This window comes from Cervus elaphus, chromosome 5 (assembly GCF_910594005.1).
Source record: "Cervus elaphus chromosome 5, mCerEla1.1, whole genome shotgun sequence".
In the NCBI taxonomy this organism is placed as follows: domain Eukaryota; kingdom Metazoa; phylum Chordata; class Mammalia; order Artiodactyla; family Cervidae; genus Cervus; species Cervus elaphus.
In genome coordinates, this window is record NC_057819.1 from 88,613,192 (window position 1) to 88,631,196 (window position 18,005).

An 18,005-nucleotide genomic window follows, 5' to 3' on the forward strand; every position below is an offset into this window, starting at 1 on the left:
ATGGGAGGGGAGGCTGGGCGAGAATGGATACATGTATATGTATGGTTGCTGTCCAACAGGACAGGTACCTTTGCTGTCCAACTGAAATTATCACAGTATTGTTAAGTGGCTACTCCAATAGAGAATAAAAAGTTAAAAAAAAAAACAACAAACCTAGTGACCATCTCTGCTGTGACATTCTTTGGGCATCCCCAGGTCACGGCCTCGTTCGCTTTGTCACTGAGAGCTGGGTAACACGGGCCTCCTTAAAAGCACAAACATGCTAAATGTTAGAGAGACGATGGGGGACAAGGGAACCCAGGCAGAGGGTAAGAGATGCTGGATAGCACAAGAAGGCATGTTCAGTTCAAGGGTTTTAAGTGCTGGGGGCTTGTGCTTACAGGAAGTAGCCAGGTGCAGACGTGGGGACACTGCCCCTGGAGGGGATGCTGAGTTCCTGGGCATCCAGCAACCCAGGATTAGAAAGAAGCCAGGATGCAGGTCCCGGGTGGGGACGTGATGTCACTGCCTGGGTCCTATAATGAAGCCCCAGATGGTCCAGGATTGAGGGACAAAGAGGGAGGGCGTGCGGTTTTATTGAGCCTCTACAACGTGTCAGGCCCCGGGGTAAGCACTTCCCTGGACTCTGCAGCTCACAGGAAAAGAGGTCTATTCTCAAGCACTGACCTCAGCTCCCAGTGCGTGCCTCCTGCAGTGAGCTACGAGCCCCACGGGGCAGGCCTGGTATCCGTCTCGTGCCTGCTGTGTCCCCAGGACCTGGTGTATGTTAGGTATTCCACGGTGGTCTTTTTTTTTAACTTTAAACTTTTGACTTTGTATTGGAATATAGCCAATTAACAATGTTGTGATGGTTTCAGGTGGACAGCAAAGGGGCTTGTCCCTACACATACATGTATCCATTCTCCCCCAAACTCCCCTCCCATCCAGGCTGCCACATAACATTGAGCAGAATTTCACCTGCTCTACAGTGGGTCCTTGTTGATTATCCATTTTAAATAGATCAATGTGTACAGGACTACCTCAAACTCCATAACTATCCTTCTCCCCACCCTTCACCCCAGGCAATCATAAGTTCATTCTCTAAGCCTCCACAGTGATTTTGGATGATCCAACTTTCTTTTCCTCTGTCCTCCTTCCTGCTCTTGTTAGTTTTCTCTTTCCCTTCCTTTCTTCCTCCTGTGTTCCAAAATAAGGTGAGTCATCTCATTGAATCCTTTAAAGAGCCGGAAGTTAGGCTATGGTTGGGGAGTTTATTTTGAAAACAATGGAGAGTTTTACCAGATCCGTTAGACAGTGGATTTGAAGAAGGAAGGAATTGAGGCTCAGAAGCATTAAGTTACTTACCCAAAGTCACACAGCTAAAAACGAGTGGGGCTGAAATCTGACCCACTTGCTTCTGAGGCCAAACACACTTCCTCCCTAAATGAGAGAACTCAGAAAACTTGGCTCCAGAGATGGACGATGGGAGGCCAGGATTGCCGCAGCTGTGTGATGTCAGGCAAATAACACCTCCCACCATTGGTTTCTACATCCAGGTCTGAAGAATCAGGCTGGAATGTAACTGGAAGGGTGGCAGGCAGGGCCAGGCTCCAGTGCCCCCAGGCCAGCAGGGTTTAGGCAAGAACCTGGGGAGGAGGTGATCTTAAGATGACCTCACACCGGTTGAGCTCTGTCTGACCTCTACCCATCCTCAGTAAATTGGTCCCCATTTCACCAAAGATGACTAATAAGAAAACCTTTCTATAGGTACACGTTAGTTTTTAAACTTCTAACTAAGGAAAGGGTCGTTCCCGTGAGAAACTGGTTCAGAGTTGATGGTGCAGACCATTTCTTATCTCTCCATCATCTATGCAGTTCTGACCCATCTCATTCAAGGCCGTGAATTTTTTATTGAGTTATTACTTGGCCTGTGCTTTGCGCCAGGCCTGGGCAAGAAGAGATGGCGTTGGGGTGGGGGACGTACCGTGTGGGATGCTAGATTTCCGTGTGGTAGGAGCCTCCGGCCGGTACCTCTTGATGCTATGGGAGCTGGGAAGGGGGGAGGCATGACTAAGTCTTTCTGTCTTCTTTTTTTCTGTCCTGGGTTTGCGGTGGCCACAATGAGGGGGAGGAGGGGAAGTGAACCGCTGGAGGGGCAGCCCCGTCCTTGTCTCGAGTGGGCTGGGCAGCAAACCCAGAAGGAGGCGAGAGTGAAAAATTTCCTGGGTGGCCACCTGGTTCCTCACTGGGTCCTAAGTGAGTCTAAAGGATCTGTGGTTACCTTTGGCCAACTGACCACATCCCTTTATCCCCTCCCTCTTTGAGACCCACTAAAGTGACAGTCAAGGAATAAAAAAGGATCAGTCTGTGAGGGAAAAAGGAATAGGACAGCGACTACAGTGTCTTCGAGATTTCAACTGCTTTAAGTACTTTTCGGGTAGCAGGAAGCAGTTGGTCAATGAAAGAACTTATGGAGCAAGGCAACCGTTAGCGGTGGTCCTTCATGAAAGTGTGTTCTCAGAGGTGGCTGCGCGTGGCAGTCAGATGGCCAGACACCCCAGGGTCCACCATTCCATCTGTGCAGTGAAGTCTCAGTATAACCTTGGCAAAGTCAGTTTCTTCCTTCGGAGACTCGTTTCCTCCCATCAGTAATGGGAAGAGGCCCTACTGAACTCTTATCTGCTGGTGCCTGAATTACCTTGAGCTTCCCATTCCTGCCCCTCAACGTGTACAGGCACATTTGTTTTGATGCTGCTTCTGAAATGAAGCAAAGGTATTTTTGCATTTTTTTTTCCCTCTCCCAGGACACTTTTCAAGCCACTGCTGCAGGTGGTCTTCAATGGGAATTTCATCTCTGACATGGCAGGACTCCCACCCAGGTATTAGGGTGAGGAATACATGGAACGGAGGGGTTGTGAGGATATAAGACCTTCATGTGGAAGAGCCAGGCACAGACGGGTTTCAAAGGGGGCTGAAGGACTCTCTGCTGGGGATGGCAGAAGGGGCTGGACAGAGACACTTGTATTTGCAATGGGTAGAAAATTCACAGAGAGAGACAATGAGGAGGGCCCTGTGGGTGGAGCTTACAGTGGCAGCAAATCCTGGAGATAAGAAAGTATGTGACATCCGCAGAGAGCTACAAATACTGTAATTACAGGAATCCATGGAGACATCACCTGAGTTACGAATGGCCAGGTCAGCAGTTTGCACTTCAGCCCACTGACCATGGGAAGCTATCAAGTTGGCATTGTGATTTTTTGAATAATTAATTAATTCATTAATTTGACAGTAACGGGTCTTAGCTGCAACACCCAGGATCTTCATTGTGGCTTATGGACTCTCTAGTTGTGGTACACAGACTCAGCTGCTCCACAGCATGGGGGATCTTAGTTCTCTGATCAAGGATCGAACCCTGATCTTCTTAACCACTGGACCACCAGGGAAGTCCCAGCCTTGTGACTTTTTAAAAATTTATCTATTTGAAGTAATTGAAGTATAATTGCTTTACAGTCTTGTGTTGGTTTCTACCAAACATCGACATGAATCAGCCATAGGTGTTCCCATGTCCCCTCTCTCTTGACCCTCCCTCCCCAGCCCACCCCTCTAGGTTGTTACAGAGCCCTGGTTTCAGTTCCCTGAGTCAGACAGCAAATTCCCACTGGCTATCTGTTTTACAGATGGCGATGTATGTTCTCACATTACTCACTGTACATTCCACGCTCTCCTTCCTCCCCCGACCCCCACCCTGTGTCCACAAGTCTATTTTCTATGTCTGTGTCTCTACTGCTGCTCTGCAAATAGGTTCATTGGTACCATCTTTCTAGATTCCATATATATGTGTCAGTATATAATATTTGCTTTTCTCTTTCTGGCTTACTTCACTCTGTATAATAGGCTCTAGGTTCATCCACCTCATTAGGACTGACTCAAATGTGTTCCTTTTTATCAACCTTGTGATTTTAATACACAGATATGGCCCAGCTACCTTTCATGAGCACCTACAATGTGCTACTTATTCCATGCCTCTGCACTGCACACCAAGTGTTCATGACCTGGCCACTGGGTCACTGGGCAGTCACATGTCTCTCTTGCCATTTCCTCACTGTCCTTCATGCCTAGCTGTCTTTACACAAGCTCCTTCCTCTATGGACAGGCCCCTTTCCACTTCACAGCCTTCCTGCTGGAGACTTTGCTTGAAGAACATTCCTCTGGGAGGCCTCTCCCCTGTGCCCTCCACATGGCACATCCCCTACTGTCCTTGCACCAACTGGCTTTTCCTTATTTATCTGTGAGTGAAAGGGCAATGACTTGCATTTTCTTGGTAGCTGTCTTCCCTGAGGCTAACCAAGGACCGAGAACAGGGCAGGCTGTTGAAAAGTGTTGAGATTGGGAAAATAGAATTTGCAGCTATCTGGGCCAGGCCCTTGACATAGCAGATCTTATTTTTTAAATTTATTTATTTTTAAAAAATTACTTATTAGTACTTATTTGGCTTTGTTGGGTCTTAGTTGCAGCACGGGGCATCTTTAATTTTCATTGAGGCATGCAAACTCTTAGCGGTGGTATGCAAGGTCAAATTCCCTGATCAGGGATCAAACCCGTGCCCCTGGAATTGGAAGCACAGAGTGTTAGCCACTGGACCACCAGGGAAGTCCCAGCAGATCTTATTTAATGCTCCCCTCACACCTGTGAGACTTGAGTTACTCTCCCCATTTTGCATGAGAGATGTGACTAAGGTGAGTTTATGCATCCGCTGATTTGCAGATGTGGGATTTAAACCCAGGTGTGTCTCCTCCGTGCTGCTGCAGAGCTCTTCTGCTCCACCATGCTCCTGGGACAGTGACTCCATTGCTGGATGGAAAGACATGAGGTCAGAGGAGGCACAGACAGGCCACTTCCTCTCATTCAATTTTCTCTGTGCCCTACTCAGCTGGGACAGCTTCTACTCGGCCTCTCAAGATCCTTATCTGCACCTGCGCTTGGGGAACTTTTCCTACACCTCTCACACCCCCCAGGAGAGTTGGAGAAAGGAGTTTTCCACGTGGTCACTGGACATGAGTAACTGTGACTTCCCCTCCTCTGCACCCAGGTTTGGAAAACCCCACCCAGGTCTTCTGATAAAAGCCCTGGGCCCTGCAGGATAGACCAGAGGAGAACTCTTCACTTCACCAGACTTACTGAGACCCTTGCAGGGAGGTCTGAGCCGGACAACCTGAGATGAAGCTCATCATTGCCGCACTGGTGTGCCTGCTGCTGGCAGGGATGTGGTTACAGGATGCGGACGCCAAGAGCAGTGAGTTTGGCTGGAGTCACTTTGCTTCTTTTTGGGGAGGGCGGAGACTCAGGCGGGCACTCTGGGGTTGCGGGGTGGGGGAACAGGATCACCTTGAGCTCCCTGCCTCCATCTCCACTCCTTCGGGAAGAATTCTCCCCGAAGAGGAGGAAGGGAGGCCTTGGATGGGGGCAGGGGGCCAGCAAGAGAAACGTGAATCTGGAGTCCACACTGACCACTGAGCAGCCCACTTCAGTCAAAGGAGGTCTGCTTCGTCTAGACCCTGCAGATTGATGGATGGAAGTGGTGAGGTCATTTAGGCCAAGCTGGAGGCCTGAGGTCCAGAGGAGGGACTGAGAGGGGTCTTGCCTCCACCAGGTAGAATCTGAGATCAGGACAGATTGGCTAACCTTGGACAAGTCACTTGACCTCCCAAACTCTGGTTTTGCCATCAGTAAATTGGAATTTGATTATGCCTACCCTCTAAAGCTGGTGAGAGAATACTGACCAAATGACAGACATGTGAAACGGGCTTTGCAAGCAGTCAAACTAGGAGGTCTGAAATGCAAGTCTTTTGAGGGTGGGCTGTGGGGTGGGGTTGCAAACCCCCAGAGTGGAACTTGGGGGTCAGAGCTATGAATAGGGTAGAGGGCCTTCTGGAGTGGTTGGGGGTGGGGGAAAGCTTGTTGCTTCCCAGAAGCTCTTTCCTGATCACTTCTTCGAGTTTAAGCTCCTATCACAGTCTCTAATCCCGCCCCAAATAGCGGACTGCAGTTGAATCAGACTCACCAGGGCCCCAGGGCCCTTGAACCCAAATGTGGGGCCAGAACCATGCACTAGTGGTGGGATGTCACAGCTAGAAGAGCCTTTAGAAATCAGTCTAAAAAGTCTCGTTTTACAGCTGGGAGGTCTGGAGTTCAGAGGGAAGTCTCCATCTTGACCAAAGCCACACAGCTGTTTTGTCGGGGCCCGGGACAAAACCCAGTGTCCTGACTCTGAACCCCACTGAACCCACTGAACCCTAGGGTCCTGACTCTGCCTGAATACAGAACGAGGTGGATGATGAGACACTGGGGTCCTTTGGATGTGGCCCCAAAGCCTGAGCCTGTCCTGGAAGCGTTTTCCCCCCCTCCATCCTGGATGAGAGGAACTCAGTCTGGGCTGAGAAATGAATGCGACCCATTCTTGTGCTTCTCTTCTAGTGCACGTGTCATCCTCCAATTGCTGTTTCATAACAGTGAAGAGAAAGATTTCTTTGAAGAGAATCCAATGTTACAAGAACATCAGCTCCACCTGCTCCTACAAAAACCGTCTGATGTAAGTGATGTATCATCTTCCGTCCCTAACTCGCTTCTCCAGAGAACAGAAACCGGTCCACCTGGGATTAGAATAGCAGACGCTAGATGGCGATGCTCCACTAGATTAAGGGTTTTTTTTGTTTTTAACAAGACTTTGAGCCTGCCAAAACCTTCGGTGCAGAACCAAGAGTGGACGCCAGGGAGAGCACCTGTGCTCCCGCAGTGACATGGGTTTCTTAAAGCTCCAAGGCGCCAAGTATTATATTTTAATATTTTATGCCCAGAACTTAAAAGCTCCAGGCACTACTGTGTGATGGTATGAGTGAGGGGGGTCTCAATTAGTTCCTGTCTCTGGATTTGCCAACCTATAACCTTGGGTGACTCCGGGCAGGTAACTTTTCTGAACCTGATTATCTGAGTAGCTCTCGGCACTTCCGACCTGTGAAGTGGCGTAACCACAATAGCTGCATCACAGGGTCCTTGCAAAGCTCCAAGGAGGTATCTTACCCTTGACACGCAGTGTCTGTGAGACATGAGACGCTTCCATGTGTGTTATCTCAGTCAGCTAACTATCCTGGGGCACGCATTTTCATCATCATGAAAACTGAGGTTCAGGGAATTAGAGAAATTTATCTAAGGTAGTGCAGATAACTAAAGGCAGAACTAATCTATGGTTTTTGGACAACAGTCAAGTTTGGGAGGTGGCCAGATCAGAAAAGAAACACACATGCGCACACCCAAAGCAATGACTGGGGGGTCGCAAATGGATACAGACGCATGAAAAGATGGAGCAGGTGAACTCTCAGAGATTCTAGGAGAGGATTTGTTTCCAGGCTAGCAGGTTGTCTATAGCCTTTGCTCTTCCCTGATACACTGAATCCACCAAACGGTCCAGGAAATCAATTTTAAGAACTACCAACCCCCCCCCCCGCCGCCAACCGCCAACACCGCTGAAGCTTGGGTGTTCCTCCCAGTGTACAAATCATAGATCTTACATAACACTTCATTTTACAGAACAGCTCAGGGGCACCCAGGAGCAATGTGGGGGTCATGGGGCTTGTGTGTGGCCCCCAGGGGTGACTCAGGTGACTCAGTCCCTCTTCTATTCTCTGCCCACAGACTGAAGCTGACTGGAGGCCTAGAGGCTTGTGTCTTGCAAAAAGAATCATGGGTTCAGGCTTACTTAAAGAAGATAAACCTCTGCCAGTGAAAGGAAACGTGAGCTGATCCCTTCTCGCCCTGGACTCAAGATACCACGTGGCTTCACTTTCCTCCCAACGTCTAACTTCACACCAGTCCTTCTGCCCCGTCTTCACCAGGTCACGCCAAAGGATCTGCTGGGTTCTAATAAGCTATGTTGTTGCACTTTATATATTTAAATTCTAGAATCTTTAACTTCTGTCCCCCCCTCCCCCCATGCCTCTTGGACTTCACAGGGATTTCAAGGTGCAAAGTTGATTGACATTGAGGGGCTGGGGCCAGGGGGTGGAGAGGAGGGAAACAGGTTGGAATTGGTGCCAGGAGAACTGACTTCTTATATTATTATTTAATTTTTATTGGAGTATAGATGATTTACAATGTTGTGGTAGTTTCTACTCTATAGCAAGGTGAATTCTTCATACTGTGGAACTGACTTCTTGTCAATAGGAGCCAATAAATGACTCAACACAACTCAGCTGACTGCCTTTGTCCTGGGGGAATAAATGTTAATTTGCGTTGTGATGTAGATTCTCTGCGGGGCTGGGTCCCCATCTCCCCATCTGCACGCTCTCGGCCCCTGCCCTGCCCTGCCCAGAGCCTTTGGAGGCTATTTTATCCAGAAGTCACAGCCACCCTAGCTGTGGGGGGGAGGGGGGAGGGCGGGGGGGGGGCGGCGTGCGAAGGGGTGGTTTGCCATCTGCCTGTAAGACATTGCTAGCCCTGCTGTAGAGAGGAGGTGGCTAAGGGCTGGAGAGATCGACACCTACAGGCCTGAGGACACATAGCAAGTCAGGATCGGATCTGGCCTTAGAGCTCAGGATTCCTGCTGCAGTCAAATCACATCCTACTGCTTGGCTGCCTACAAAACCAAACTCTCAAGTGTTGACAGAAAGGAAAATTGCCTTTAATCAGAACGCCAGCAATCTGGGGAGATGGTGGACTCAGGGTCCCCCCCAAAACCATCTCAGAAGATTCTGCTCAGCCATGAAAGCTTCTAACTGGAAACAGGGAAGTCATCTCAGTTAATCAATGGCAGTCAGAGTCCTCACCATCCCCCACTGTGTGCACTGCTTGTCGACAGCTCATGATCTTTTTTTAGATGCTATCTTTTGACATAGTGTGTTCTTGAGATTCCTGAAGGAATGAGAAGAACTGGGGAAGAGATCTGGTTATCTGTTACTTATTCTTTATTTCTATTTCTCTGATCTATGGAAAAAGCAACAAGTTAGGTAACCTATTGTATGATCAAAAGATTTGAAAGGTGTGCTAAGGCTGGAGATGATAGAGCATGGGATGCCTGGTTTAAGGATAGTGGCAAGACAAAAGTGGCCTCCTGAAGAGAGCTCTTTTCTGCCAAAAGTTGCTTACACTGCCTTCCAGGGTGGAAATCTTTCCCAAGTCCCCATGTGCCAAGGGACTGCCTGGCACAGCGTGGCACAGGGGCCCTGTGTCCACTGGACAGGGCCTGGGGAGTTAATTAGCAGGATCTTTTCCTGGGGAGGGGCCAGGCAGGTGGGTCCATGTCTGATGGAGATGCCGACAGAGGTCATCCAGAGGAGGGAGGCAGTCTTGAGAAGAAACAGGCGAACCCGCAGGGGACAGAGAGGAAGAGGAGGCCCTGTCCCTTTAAAGGGGGCAATCACATGCTCCAACTTGTGTAACCTGCGACTTTAGGGAGACTAGTGTCAACTACAAATTGGCACTTACCAAGAGCACTGCCAACGACTGAACAACAAAGACATTTGCCATCTGCCTCTACAGAGATGGCTTCCCTGGTGGCTCAGAGGTTAAAGCGTCTGCCTGCAATGTGGGAGACCTGGACTTGATCCCTGGGTTGGAAAGATCCCCTGGAGAAGGAAATGGCAACCCACTCCAGTATTCTCGCCTGGAGAATCCCATGGACAGAGGAGACTGGTGGACTACAGTCCATGGGGTCACAAAGAGTCGGACACAACTGAGCGACTTGACTTGACTTTTTCACTTCTGTGGAGATTGAACCCCATGCTGCTATAGCTGTTGACCTTCGACAACCCCTGAGGGACTTCAGGGTGGAGGGAGGCACTCTGTGCTCCAGGGGATCTGGTGGGACAGGTCTTTAGATATTTGGATGTTTTTAGGAACAGATTTTATGATCTCAGTTCCTGTATTTGCTCATATCTAGAGAAGCACTAAATTCCTTCATGGTGACATCAGATCCTCATGACTAACAAAAACCTTTTGTAAAATGAGTGCTTCATAGCAATGAACTCTCCCTTCACCAAAACTTTATATATTGACTTACTCCCACTGACGCTTTGGAGCAGTCTCTCAGAGCTATCTGAGATGCTGTCCCACAGCCTGCAGTCCTCATTTTAGCTCAAATAAAACTTAACTCACAACTCTCAAGTTATACATCTTTTCCTAGCCATCACTAGCAAAGGAAGGAGTGAATTCCGGGTCTTGGATACGCTAGCTTTAGGAGAGAAAGTCTTGTGTCCTGAGTCTCAGGGCTTCTCCCACTTTCTTCAGCAACATTCAGGCTCATCTTAAGCACCACCTCCCTCTGCCCCCAAGACTGCCCTGCTTCCTGGGCTCCCCCTCACCCAGAACATTGCAGTAGTCATTGCTCTCAGTCACCTTGTTGCAAGAAGGGGAACCTGTTCCAGGGCACAAAAGTGGGCTCTTGTCTAATACTCAGAAATGGGTTGTCCGAGGAGACACATGTGCTGACGAAGCTAGAGACTTTATTGGGAAGGGGCGCCCGGGTGGAGGGCAGGAGGGGAAGGGAACCTAGGAGAACTGCTCTGCTCTGCCACCTGACTCACAGTCCTGGGGTTTTATGGTGATGAGATTAGTTTCCGGTTGTCTTTAACCAATCATTCTGACTCAGAGTCTTTCCTGGTTCAGCCAAGATGGATGCCAGTGAGAAGGATTCTGGGAGGTGGTCGGACGTGTGGTGTCACTTTTTGACCTTTCCTGAACTCTCCCAGTTGGTGGTGGCTTATTAGTTCCGGGTTCCTTACTGCAAATGGTTACTATGGTGCCTGGCCGGGGTGGGCGGTTTCAGTCAGTATGCCTTCCCTAACACCTTCTTGCCAACCCTGTCCTGCCCTTGGGCCCTGCCCCAGACTACTCTTCCTAGCATCTCCCACCCTCCACCCTCCCCATTGCTCCAAGACCTTCAGAGCTGAGTCCAAACTCCCATCTTGACATTCCAATTCCCCTGTAAGCACGTCTCAACCTTCCTTTCCAAAGGTCTGTGGCATTTCATTTCTGAATCCCACACGCTGACTCTCTGGGGGTGTTCGCTGCAAGCCCTCTCCCCTCTCTTCCATCTTGCATCTCTTCCACAAGAGTCTTTGCTCTGAAGGTGCTACACCATCCTCCAAGGCCCATTCTCTCCAAGTCCCATCTTAGATATCAAATCCGATACTAATCAGGACTGTGTCATCTATTTCCCCCTGGGCCTCAAGTGTACTAAATGGCTGCATTACTCCAGGGTGGAGGACTGCTCAGAGCTGGGAGGCATGGGCCCAAGGAGACCCATTGGAAGCTGATGCTGGGGACTGGTGCCATTGTTCTAGAATATCCTGGGCTGGTGAGCCAGACCCTCCCTGACATAACAGATGAGCCCAGTTAAGTCACACAGTCAGGGCCTGGCTACATCTGTATGTAGGGCCCCTCAAAGCACCCCCTACTGGGTGGGAGTTATCCCTGAAGAAAACACTATGCTGCATTGGAGATTTTATTTATTTATTTGTTTATCCGGCTGCACTGGTCTTGGGTGCAGCATGCAGGATCTTTAGTTGTAGCATGTGACGTGCTTAGGTGTGGAATCTGGTATCTGGTTCCCTGAGCAGTGATCGAAACCAGGCCCCCTGTGTGGGGAGTGCAGAGTCTGAGCCACTGGACCACCAGGAAGACCCCTGCATTTGAGATTTTAAACAAAATGTATTTTCTGCAAAAAAGTCAGCAGTCCTAAAACTGTATACATCTTTCCATAATAACTTCCCCTGTTCACTCAGGCAGTAAGGAATCTGCCTGCTAATGCAGGAGATCCGGATTTGATTCCTGGATCGGGAAGATCTCCTGGAGAAGGGAGGGCTACCCACTCCAGTATCCTTGCCTGGAGAATTTCATGGACAGAGGAGCCTATGGTCCATGGGGAGGCAAAGAGTTGGACACGACTGAGTGATTAACACTTCCACGCTTTTCCATAATAATATATTTAGCAATACCTCACACTCATCAGGCACTGCCCTCCTTAGATTGCAATGACCCTTCAAACCCATGACTCACTAGCCATGTTCATTACCCGCTGGGGAGGGAGGCAGGAGGGAGACCCACTGCCCATAGCTTACAGGAGAAGGAGTTGGGGCTCCTGCCAGGAATCAAGTGGCTCAAGACCTTACTTTAAAAAAAGAGAGATCACCAGTATTCAAAATAAATCACCAACCAGCCACAATCCACATAATATTAAATATTATTTAAGACATGGTACATTTTGCATCAGGAAACCAAAAGCACTCCACTTGAAAATTAAGGTCAAATTAGTCCAGGGAAGGGACAGAAGGCCCTGGGGAAGAACATTCTCGTCCTCTGGTTTGGTCTTAGTGTGATTGGAATAGTTCAAGTCTTCAGGGTGTGATTTTTTTTAAAATATTTAATATTTGAATATTTAAATATTTTCAAATATTTAAAATATTTATTTATTTGGCTGTATCGGATCTTTGTTCCCCCATGAGGGATATTTCATCGTGGTGCACGGACTCTCTAACTGTATTGTACAGGCTCAGTAGTTGCAGCCTGTGGGGTTAGTTGCTCGGTGGCATGTGGGTGTGGATCTTAGTTCCCGGACTAGAGATCAAACCCATGCCCCCTGCATCGCAAAGTAGATTCTTAACCACTGAACAATCATGGAAGTCCCAGGTGTGAGTTTTTGATCCAGGATTTTCACATAATTCTCCTTTGGGTTGTGGGTACATCCTTGGCCAGTTGGTTCTAAAGCTGTGGATGAGGGTTGGCTGGCAGGGTCAGGTGACATGTTGGAGGGTTTTATCTCAGGGATGACTCCTTAGACTCTAAAATCTGCCAAGCCCACCTACTACAGGGAGGGGTCCTCCCGGGGACAGGAATTCAGAGGGGAGTGGTAGGGAAAGACCCTCTGGAGGTGGTCACTGTACATGCCAACTGCCCTCCCTCCAAGAGAAGCTGGCCAGGCATCCACCAAAGTAACTACAGAAGTGTGAGCTGACACCCATTCAGGGAGCAGGATGTGGGATGTTACCAGCCCTCTCTGGGCCTGTCCCTGGTGTAATAATAGGAAGCTTTGGATTGCATAATCGGGTTGGATCTTATCCCCTGAGTGTCATGCTTCAAATTTGTCTGATGTCTGTCTGGTGAGGCAGAATTTAGACTGAGGGGATGGAGAAGTGGAGGTGGAGTGGGGGAGGGGTAAAACAAGGTGGGAGTGGAGGGGAGCAGGATTTTTCTACTTACATGACAGCTTCCCGGGGACCCCGGCTGCTGGTGATGCAATCGCTCTTCAGCCTCTACAAGGGAACCTTCTTAGGCTTCTTTAACCACGAGGAATCTGCTGTTTCTTATGGTTAAATGGGAAACAGCAGGTGACCAGGATGTGGAGTGTGTCTAGAAATAAAGCCACAGAGAAGAAGCATTGGAGGAGATGCCAGGTTTTTCTCAGCTTGAATGCAGCAGGGGAAGGCAAGCACAGAGGTAGAAGTGGGTCTCATCCACCCCAGGTCCAGTGCTCCTGCCCACTGCCCTGAAGGCGGGGGTGAGGCCAGGAATGTGTGCCTCAAGATTGTTGAGGTTGATTCCACATGGAGGGGACACATCATTGATGACTGAGGAAGGTTGGTGTGACGGGACCCGGATATGGACTCCGACTTACAGGGTTTGGAAAGATTCATTGTATTTAGACGCCAAGTCATGTCTGACTCTTTTGCCACCCCGTGGACTATAACCCACCCAGCTTTTCTGTCCATGGGATTTCCCATGCAAGAATACTTGAGTGGGTTGCCATTTCCTTCTCCAGGGGTTCTTCCCAACCCATGGATCCTACCGGCATTTCTACATTCACAGGTGGATTCTTTACCATCTGAGCCACCAGGGGAGTCCTTGGGAAGATTAGCTGGCATCAAAGAACGGGCCTTGGATTTGGAGTGGGCAGTGTAGGCTTTATTCTGGCTCTGCCATGGCCTGGAGGTGGGAGGGGGCAGGTAGGATGCCTGCTGTCCCCAACATGGGCTCTCGCTTCTGTCTCCAGAATTAGAAGTTGAAACCTTGAGGGTCCCTGATGCTCTGATAGGGTCAGAAGTGAAGGGCTTTGTCTTAGGCTTTCCTAGAAGATGAGAAACTGAGAGAGAAGTGAGAGAGGAAGGGAAGGGGGAAGAGAGACTGAGCTTACCTGGCTGAGTCAGCACCTGGGTGCTGAAGGCATCTGCTGTGAGCCACAGACACAGAGGTGCTGCGGAGACCTTCCCATGGGAAGGGGTGGATGCCAACTTCACCCTGAAAGTCACTGGTTTCTGATTTTTTCTGATTTTGTCTCAGCCCCTCAGTAGCTCTAGCTGCCCTGCCTGCCTGTGTAGGTAGCAGAGAGGATGGGGTAGCAGGGATCCCAGAGGGATGTTTGCCCGGCCAGGGTCATGGTCAAGTCAAGATGGAAAGGGGGAGTGGGTCTTGAGTCTGCTAAGCTGGAGACTGAGCTACCAAATTGTTTTCCAGGAAATGCAAGATGGAAGTTGTGAAAGATGCAGCTGGGTAGGCACTGTTTCCCCCTTAGCTACTCAGACCACAGAAAGGAAGATGGAACACATATGTGCTAGCAGTCGCCCTAGGAAGTGACCCAAGGAGCTGCTGTCTCCAAAATGAAGAGGGAAACCATAGAAAATACTTCCGGTGCTAGGGACTTTCCCCTATAACGTATTTAGTCCCGTCAAGGTAAGCACCATTTACAGATGGGGACACTGAGGAGCAGAGAGCTTAAATAACTTGCCCAAAATGTCTTGGGGAATAAGGGGTGAGGCTGGGAGAAACAGCTATAAGTTTACATATAATCACCAAGAGTTTCATGTCGCTGATGTCTTTTTCCAAGGTAAGTGCTAAGTAGAAGTCTCATGCGCATGCTCAGTTGCTCAGTCGTATCCGACTCTTTGCGACCCCCATGGACTATAGCCCGCCAGGATCCTGTGTCCGTGGGATTTTCCAGGCAAGAGTACTAGAGTGGGTTGCCAGCAGGAGGTGTGGATTCGATCCCTGGGTTGGGAAGGTCCCCTGGAGGGGGAAGTCTCGTCCTGGAGAAAAATTAAAGCTGGCTCCTGGTGACTGGGCTCCTCCCATCATATACGTGCTCCCTTCTGCTGCTCAGACCTAGAGGGTTATGGTTCGAAAACCACTGATTTGTCTAGGTCCCTCGTTTTCAGGAAGGTTTGTTGATGGGAGAGGACGGGGAACAGAGCAAAGATGTGGGCTCCGTGCTCCTGAACCTAGCTCCCTCCTGCAAGGAGCCTGAGCTAAGAATTTGGGAGGTGGGTGAGTGGGTGGGGAGTACCAAAAGGCAGGGTGGCAAGGAGGGAAGAGCTTGCACTCTGATGGAAAACCTAGCAAGTCTCTTGGCCTGAATATTTCTATCCCCATGCTCACTCCTGACTCCCAAATTTTGCTTACCTTTTGTACCTGCTTGGGATAGTCTCCCATCCAACCTCCGTTCTTGCGAGTCTTTCTACTCTCCTAAAACAAGCCCAGTGAGGGTGAAGGAAATGAAACAAAGAGCTAAGATTAGTGAAAGGAAATGAAACAAAGAGCTAAGATTAGCAGACAAAGGTGGTTCTTTGACAAGCCTATGATGAAGCTGAAACTCTCCTGAGGCTGATAAGGAGAACAGGAAAAAACAAAGGCCCCAGTAAGGGCGGTCCCTGCAGAGTCCACAGATCCCAGGAAGAAAATAAGAGCCTTCTACCAATAACTTTAATTTAGATGAAATGGATGGTTTTTTAAAATCTGACTTACCAGATTGCAAGAAAAAAATTTTTTAATTCTCAAACTATTTAAAAAATTGAGTAATGGAAAATTTTCCACACATCCTCCAGTCTCCAAAAGCTTTAACAACTCTTCCTCCAAGCATTCCAAGAACTACTAATTCTAATCTTACACAATTGCTTCCAGAGAATATCAAATGCATGCGCTCTTCTGCTCATTTTATGAGTCTTTGACATAAAAACTTGTCAGGAATTGCATGAGAAAAGATTACAAGCTTGTCCCAGCAGACACATTCCATTCTATTATTCCACCCTCTTCTCTGGCCCAGAAAGCCAACCTATGTGGATAACATCAATGAGATCGCAGGTCTCCTGGCTTCGGGTTGGGTTTGGACACGGGAGCCCTTCAGGGTGTTGGCAAGAGGGAGTTAGGGTGAAGAACTGATTTCTCTGCTGCCTTCCTGTACCTTTCCCTGGATGAAACCCTTGATCAGTGGTTTTCACTTTCTCTCCAGGTGACCCTCTCCATGACTCTCTTCATCCATGTTCGGGGGAACTACATTGTCCTTGCACCTTTCGGTCCAGCGGTGGTCACCGTGCTGTTACTAGCCTCAAAGAACCAAGCAGCCTTATGGTTTCTCCACACCTAGCCAAACACTCAATTACACTTTTATTATTAAACTCTCCTCAAATCATTCCAACATCAGTGTCATTCACTTCTTCCTGATTGACATAGTTTTGGGTACCAGAAGTGGCTCCTAGCAACAGACCTCCCAAATAGGATTCTGGAACTGGGTCGCTCATATATTTTAGGAGTATAATAATGGCATTTGCTGACATCATGATTACTTAAATTATCACCAATAGTAGGATGGCAGATTGTGTTGTATCAAGCCCTCCAGGTGATTCTTAATGGGCACTAAAATTAGAGAACCAGGTGATTATAGCATATCCCATGGCCATCCCTGATCTACAGTGAGTAGACTGTAGAGGGCTCTTAAGGACTGCCCTCCTCTCATGGCCCCATCAAGGCATCTCTTAATCTGTGTAGTCAAAGCTATGCTTTTTCCAGTAGTCATGTAGGGATGTGAGAGTTGGACCGTAAAGAAGACTGCGTGCCAAAGGATTGATGCTTTCAAATTGTGATGCTGGAGAAGATTCTTGAGAGTCCTATGGACTGCAGCAAGAACAACCCAGTCAATACTAAAGGAAATCAACCCTGAATATTGATGGGAAGGACTGATGCTGAAGCTGAAGCTCCAATACTTTGGCTACTTGATGGGAAGAGCTGACTCATTGGAAAAGATCCTGATGCTGGGCAAGACTGAGGGCAGGAGGAGAAGAGGGTGGCAGAGGATGAGATGATTAGATAGCATCACCAACTCAATGGACATGAAATTGAGCAAACTCTGGGAGATAGTGAAGGAGAGGGAAGCCTGGTGTGCTGCAGTCCCTGGGGTTGCAAAGGGTCAGAAAAGACTGAGCAACTGAACAACAGAGGAAGTGTCCGCTGGCCTTCTCATGGAGTACAGTTAGGGATGGCTGGGTAGCTTGCACATAATAGATACTTTTCAACAGCTCCAGTTCCCTGAGCTTTTGGACACCTTCCTAATGTCCCAGGGAGTTCTGGCGTTTCAACTTCATCAACTGCAGGCTTCTTTTGAAGTCTAGATTCCAATCAGCCAATCTAGCTAAATAGTCATCACTCCCAACTACTTGCGCTAATGCACTGAATTATGAATTCTGGACAAGCACGTTCATACCAATGAATTTGACAAACTGAGTCTTATATGTTAATGTCCTCTTACAATTCAGTGCTCCACACGCCCCCCTCCAAACTTTCCTCCAAATTGAGTGAGTGGGGGGACTTTCATACCCTTCCATCAGGGACTCCTGTCTGTCCTTCCCTCTGTTTCAGGACCTATTATCTTATAAGAAAATACGTTTAGGAACCTGGGGTCCGGAGTCAGCCAGACACGGACTTAAATCCTGTGTTCAAACTATTTACTTGTTATGTGGTTTGGAGCAAATTGTTTACCTCTCTGAGCCTTTAAGAGGAACTGGTTGCTGATTATTACGTCATTGTGATGCTCCGAGAATCTAATAAATAACGAAAGTGTGGCAAGTGCTCAATCCAGTGCCAATAATTTCTATTTAAAAATTTTTTTAAATTTTCATTAAAATATAGTTGATTCATAATGTTGTATAGTTTCTGGTACATAGCAAAGTAATTCAGTTATACATATATATAATATGAAAAAGAATATGTAATTA

General features: G+C 48.4%; 1 protein-coding gene and 1 long non-coding RNA gene across 2 annotated transcripts; one reads left to right on the plus strand and one right to left on the minus strand.

Annotated features, from left to right (window-relative positions):
- Positions 1-5,093: 5,093 nt before the first annotated feature.
- CCL1 (C-C motif chemokine ligand 1) lies at positions 5,094-8,236 on the plus strand. Its single transcript, XM_043903058.1, has 3 exons — positions 5,094-5,272; positions 6,454-6,568; positions 7,669-8,236. The coding sequence occupies exons 1-3, from the start codon at positions 5,197-5,199 to the stop codon at positions 7,757-7,759; spliced, it is 282 nt and encodes a 93-aa protein (XP_043758993.1). The 5' UTR covers positions 5,094-5,196; the 3' UTR covers positions 7,760-8,236.
- A 2,664-nt stretch (positions 8,237-10,900) lies between these two features.
- On the minus strand, positions 10,901-15,558 carry LOC122694388. The gene is made up of 3 exons (XR_006341179.1): positions 15,421-15,558; positions 13,228-13,377; positions 10,901-11,654 (listed from the first exon to the last, which is right to left on the minus strand). It is a non-coding gene; the product is annotated as an uncharacterized LOC122694388 (long non-coding RNA).
- Between the last annotated feature and the right edge of the window lie 2,447 nt (positions 15,559-18,005).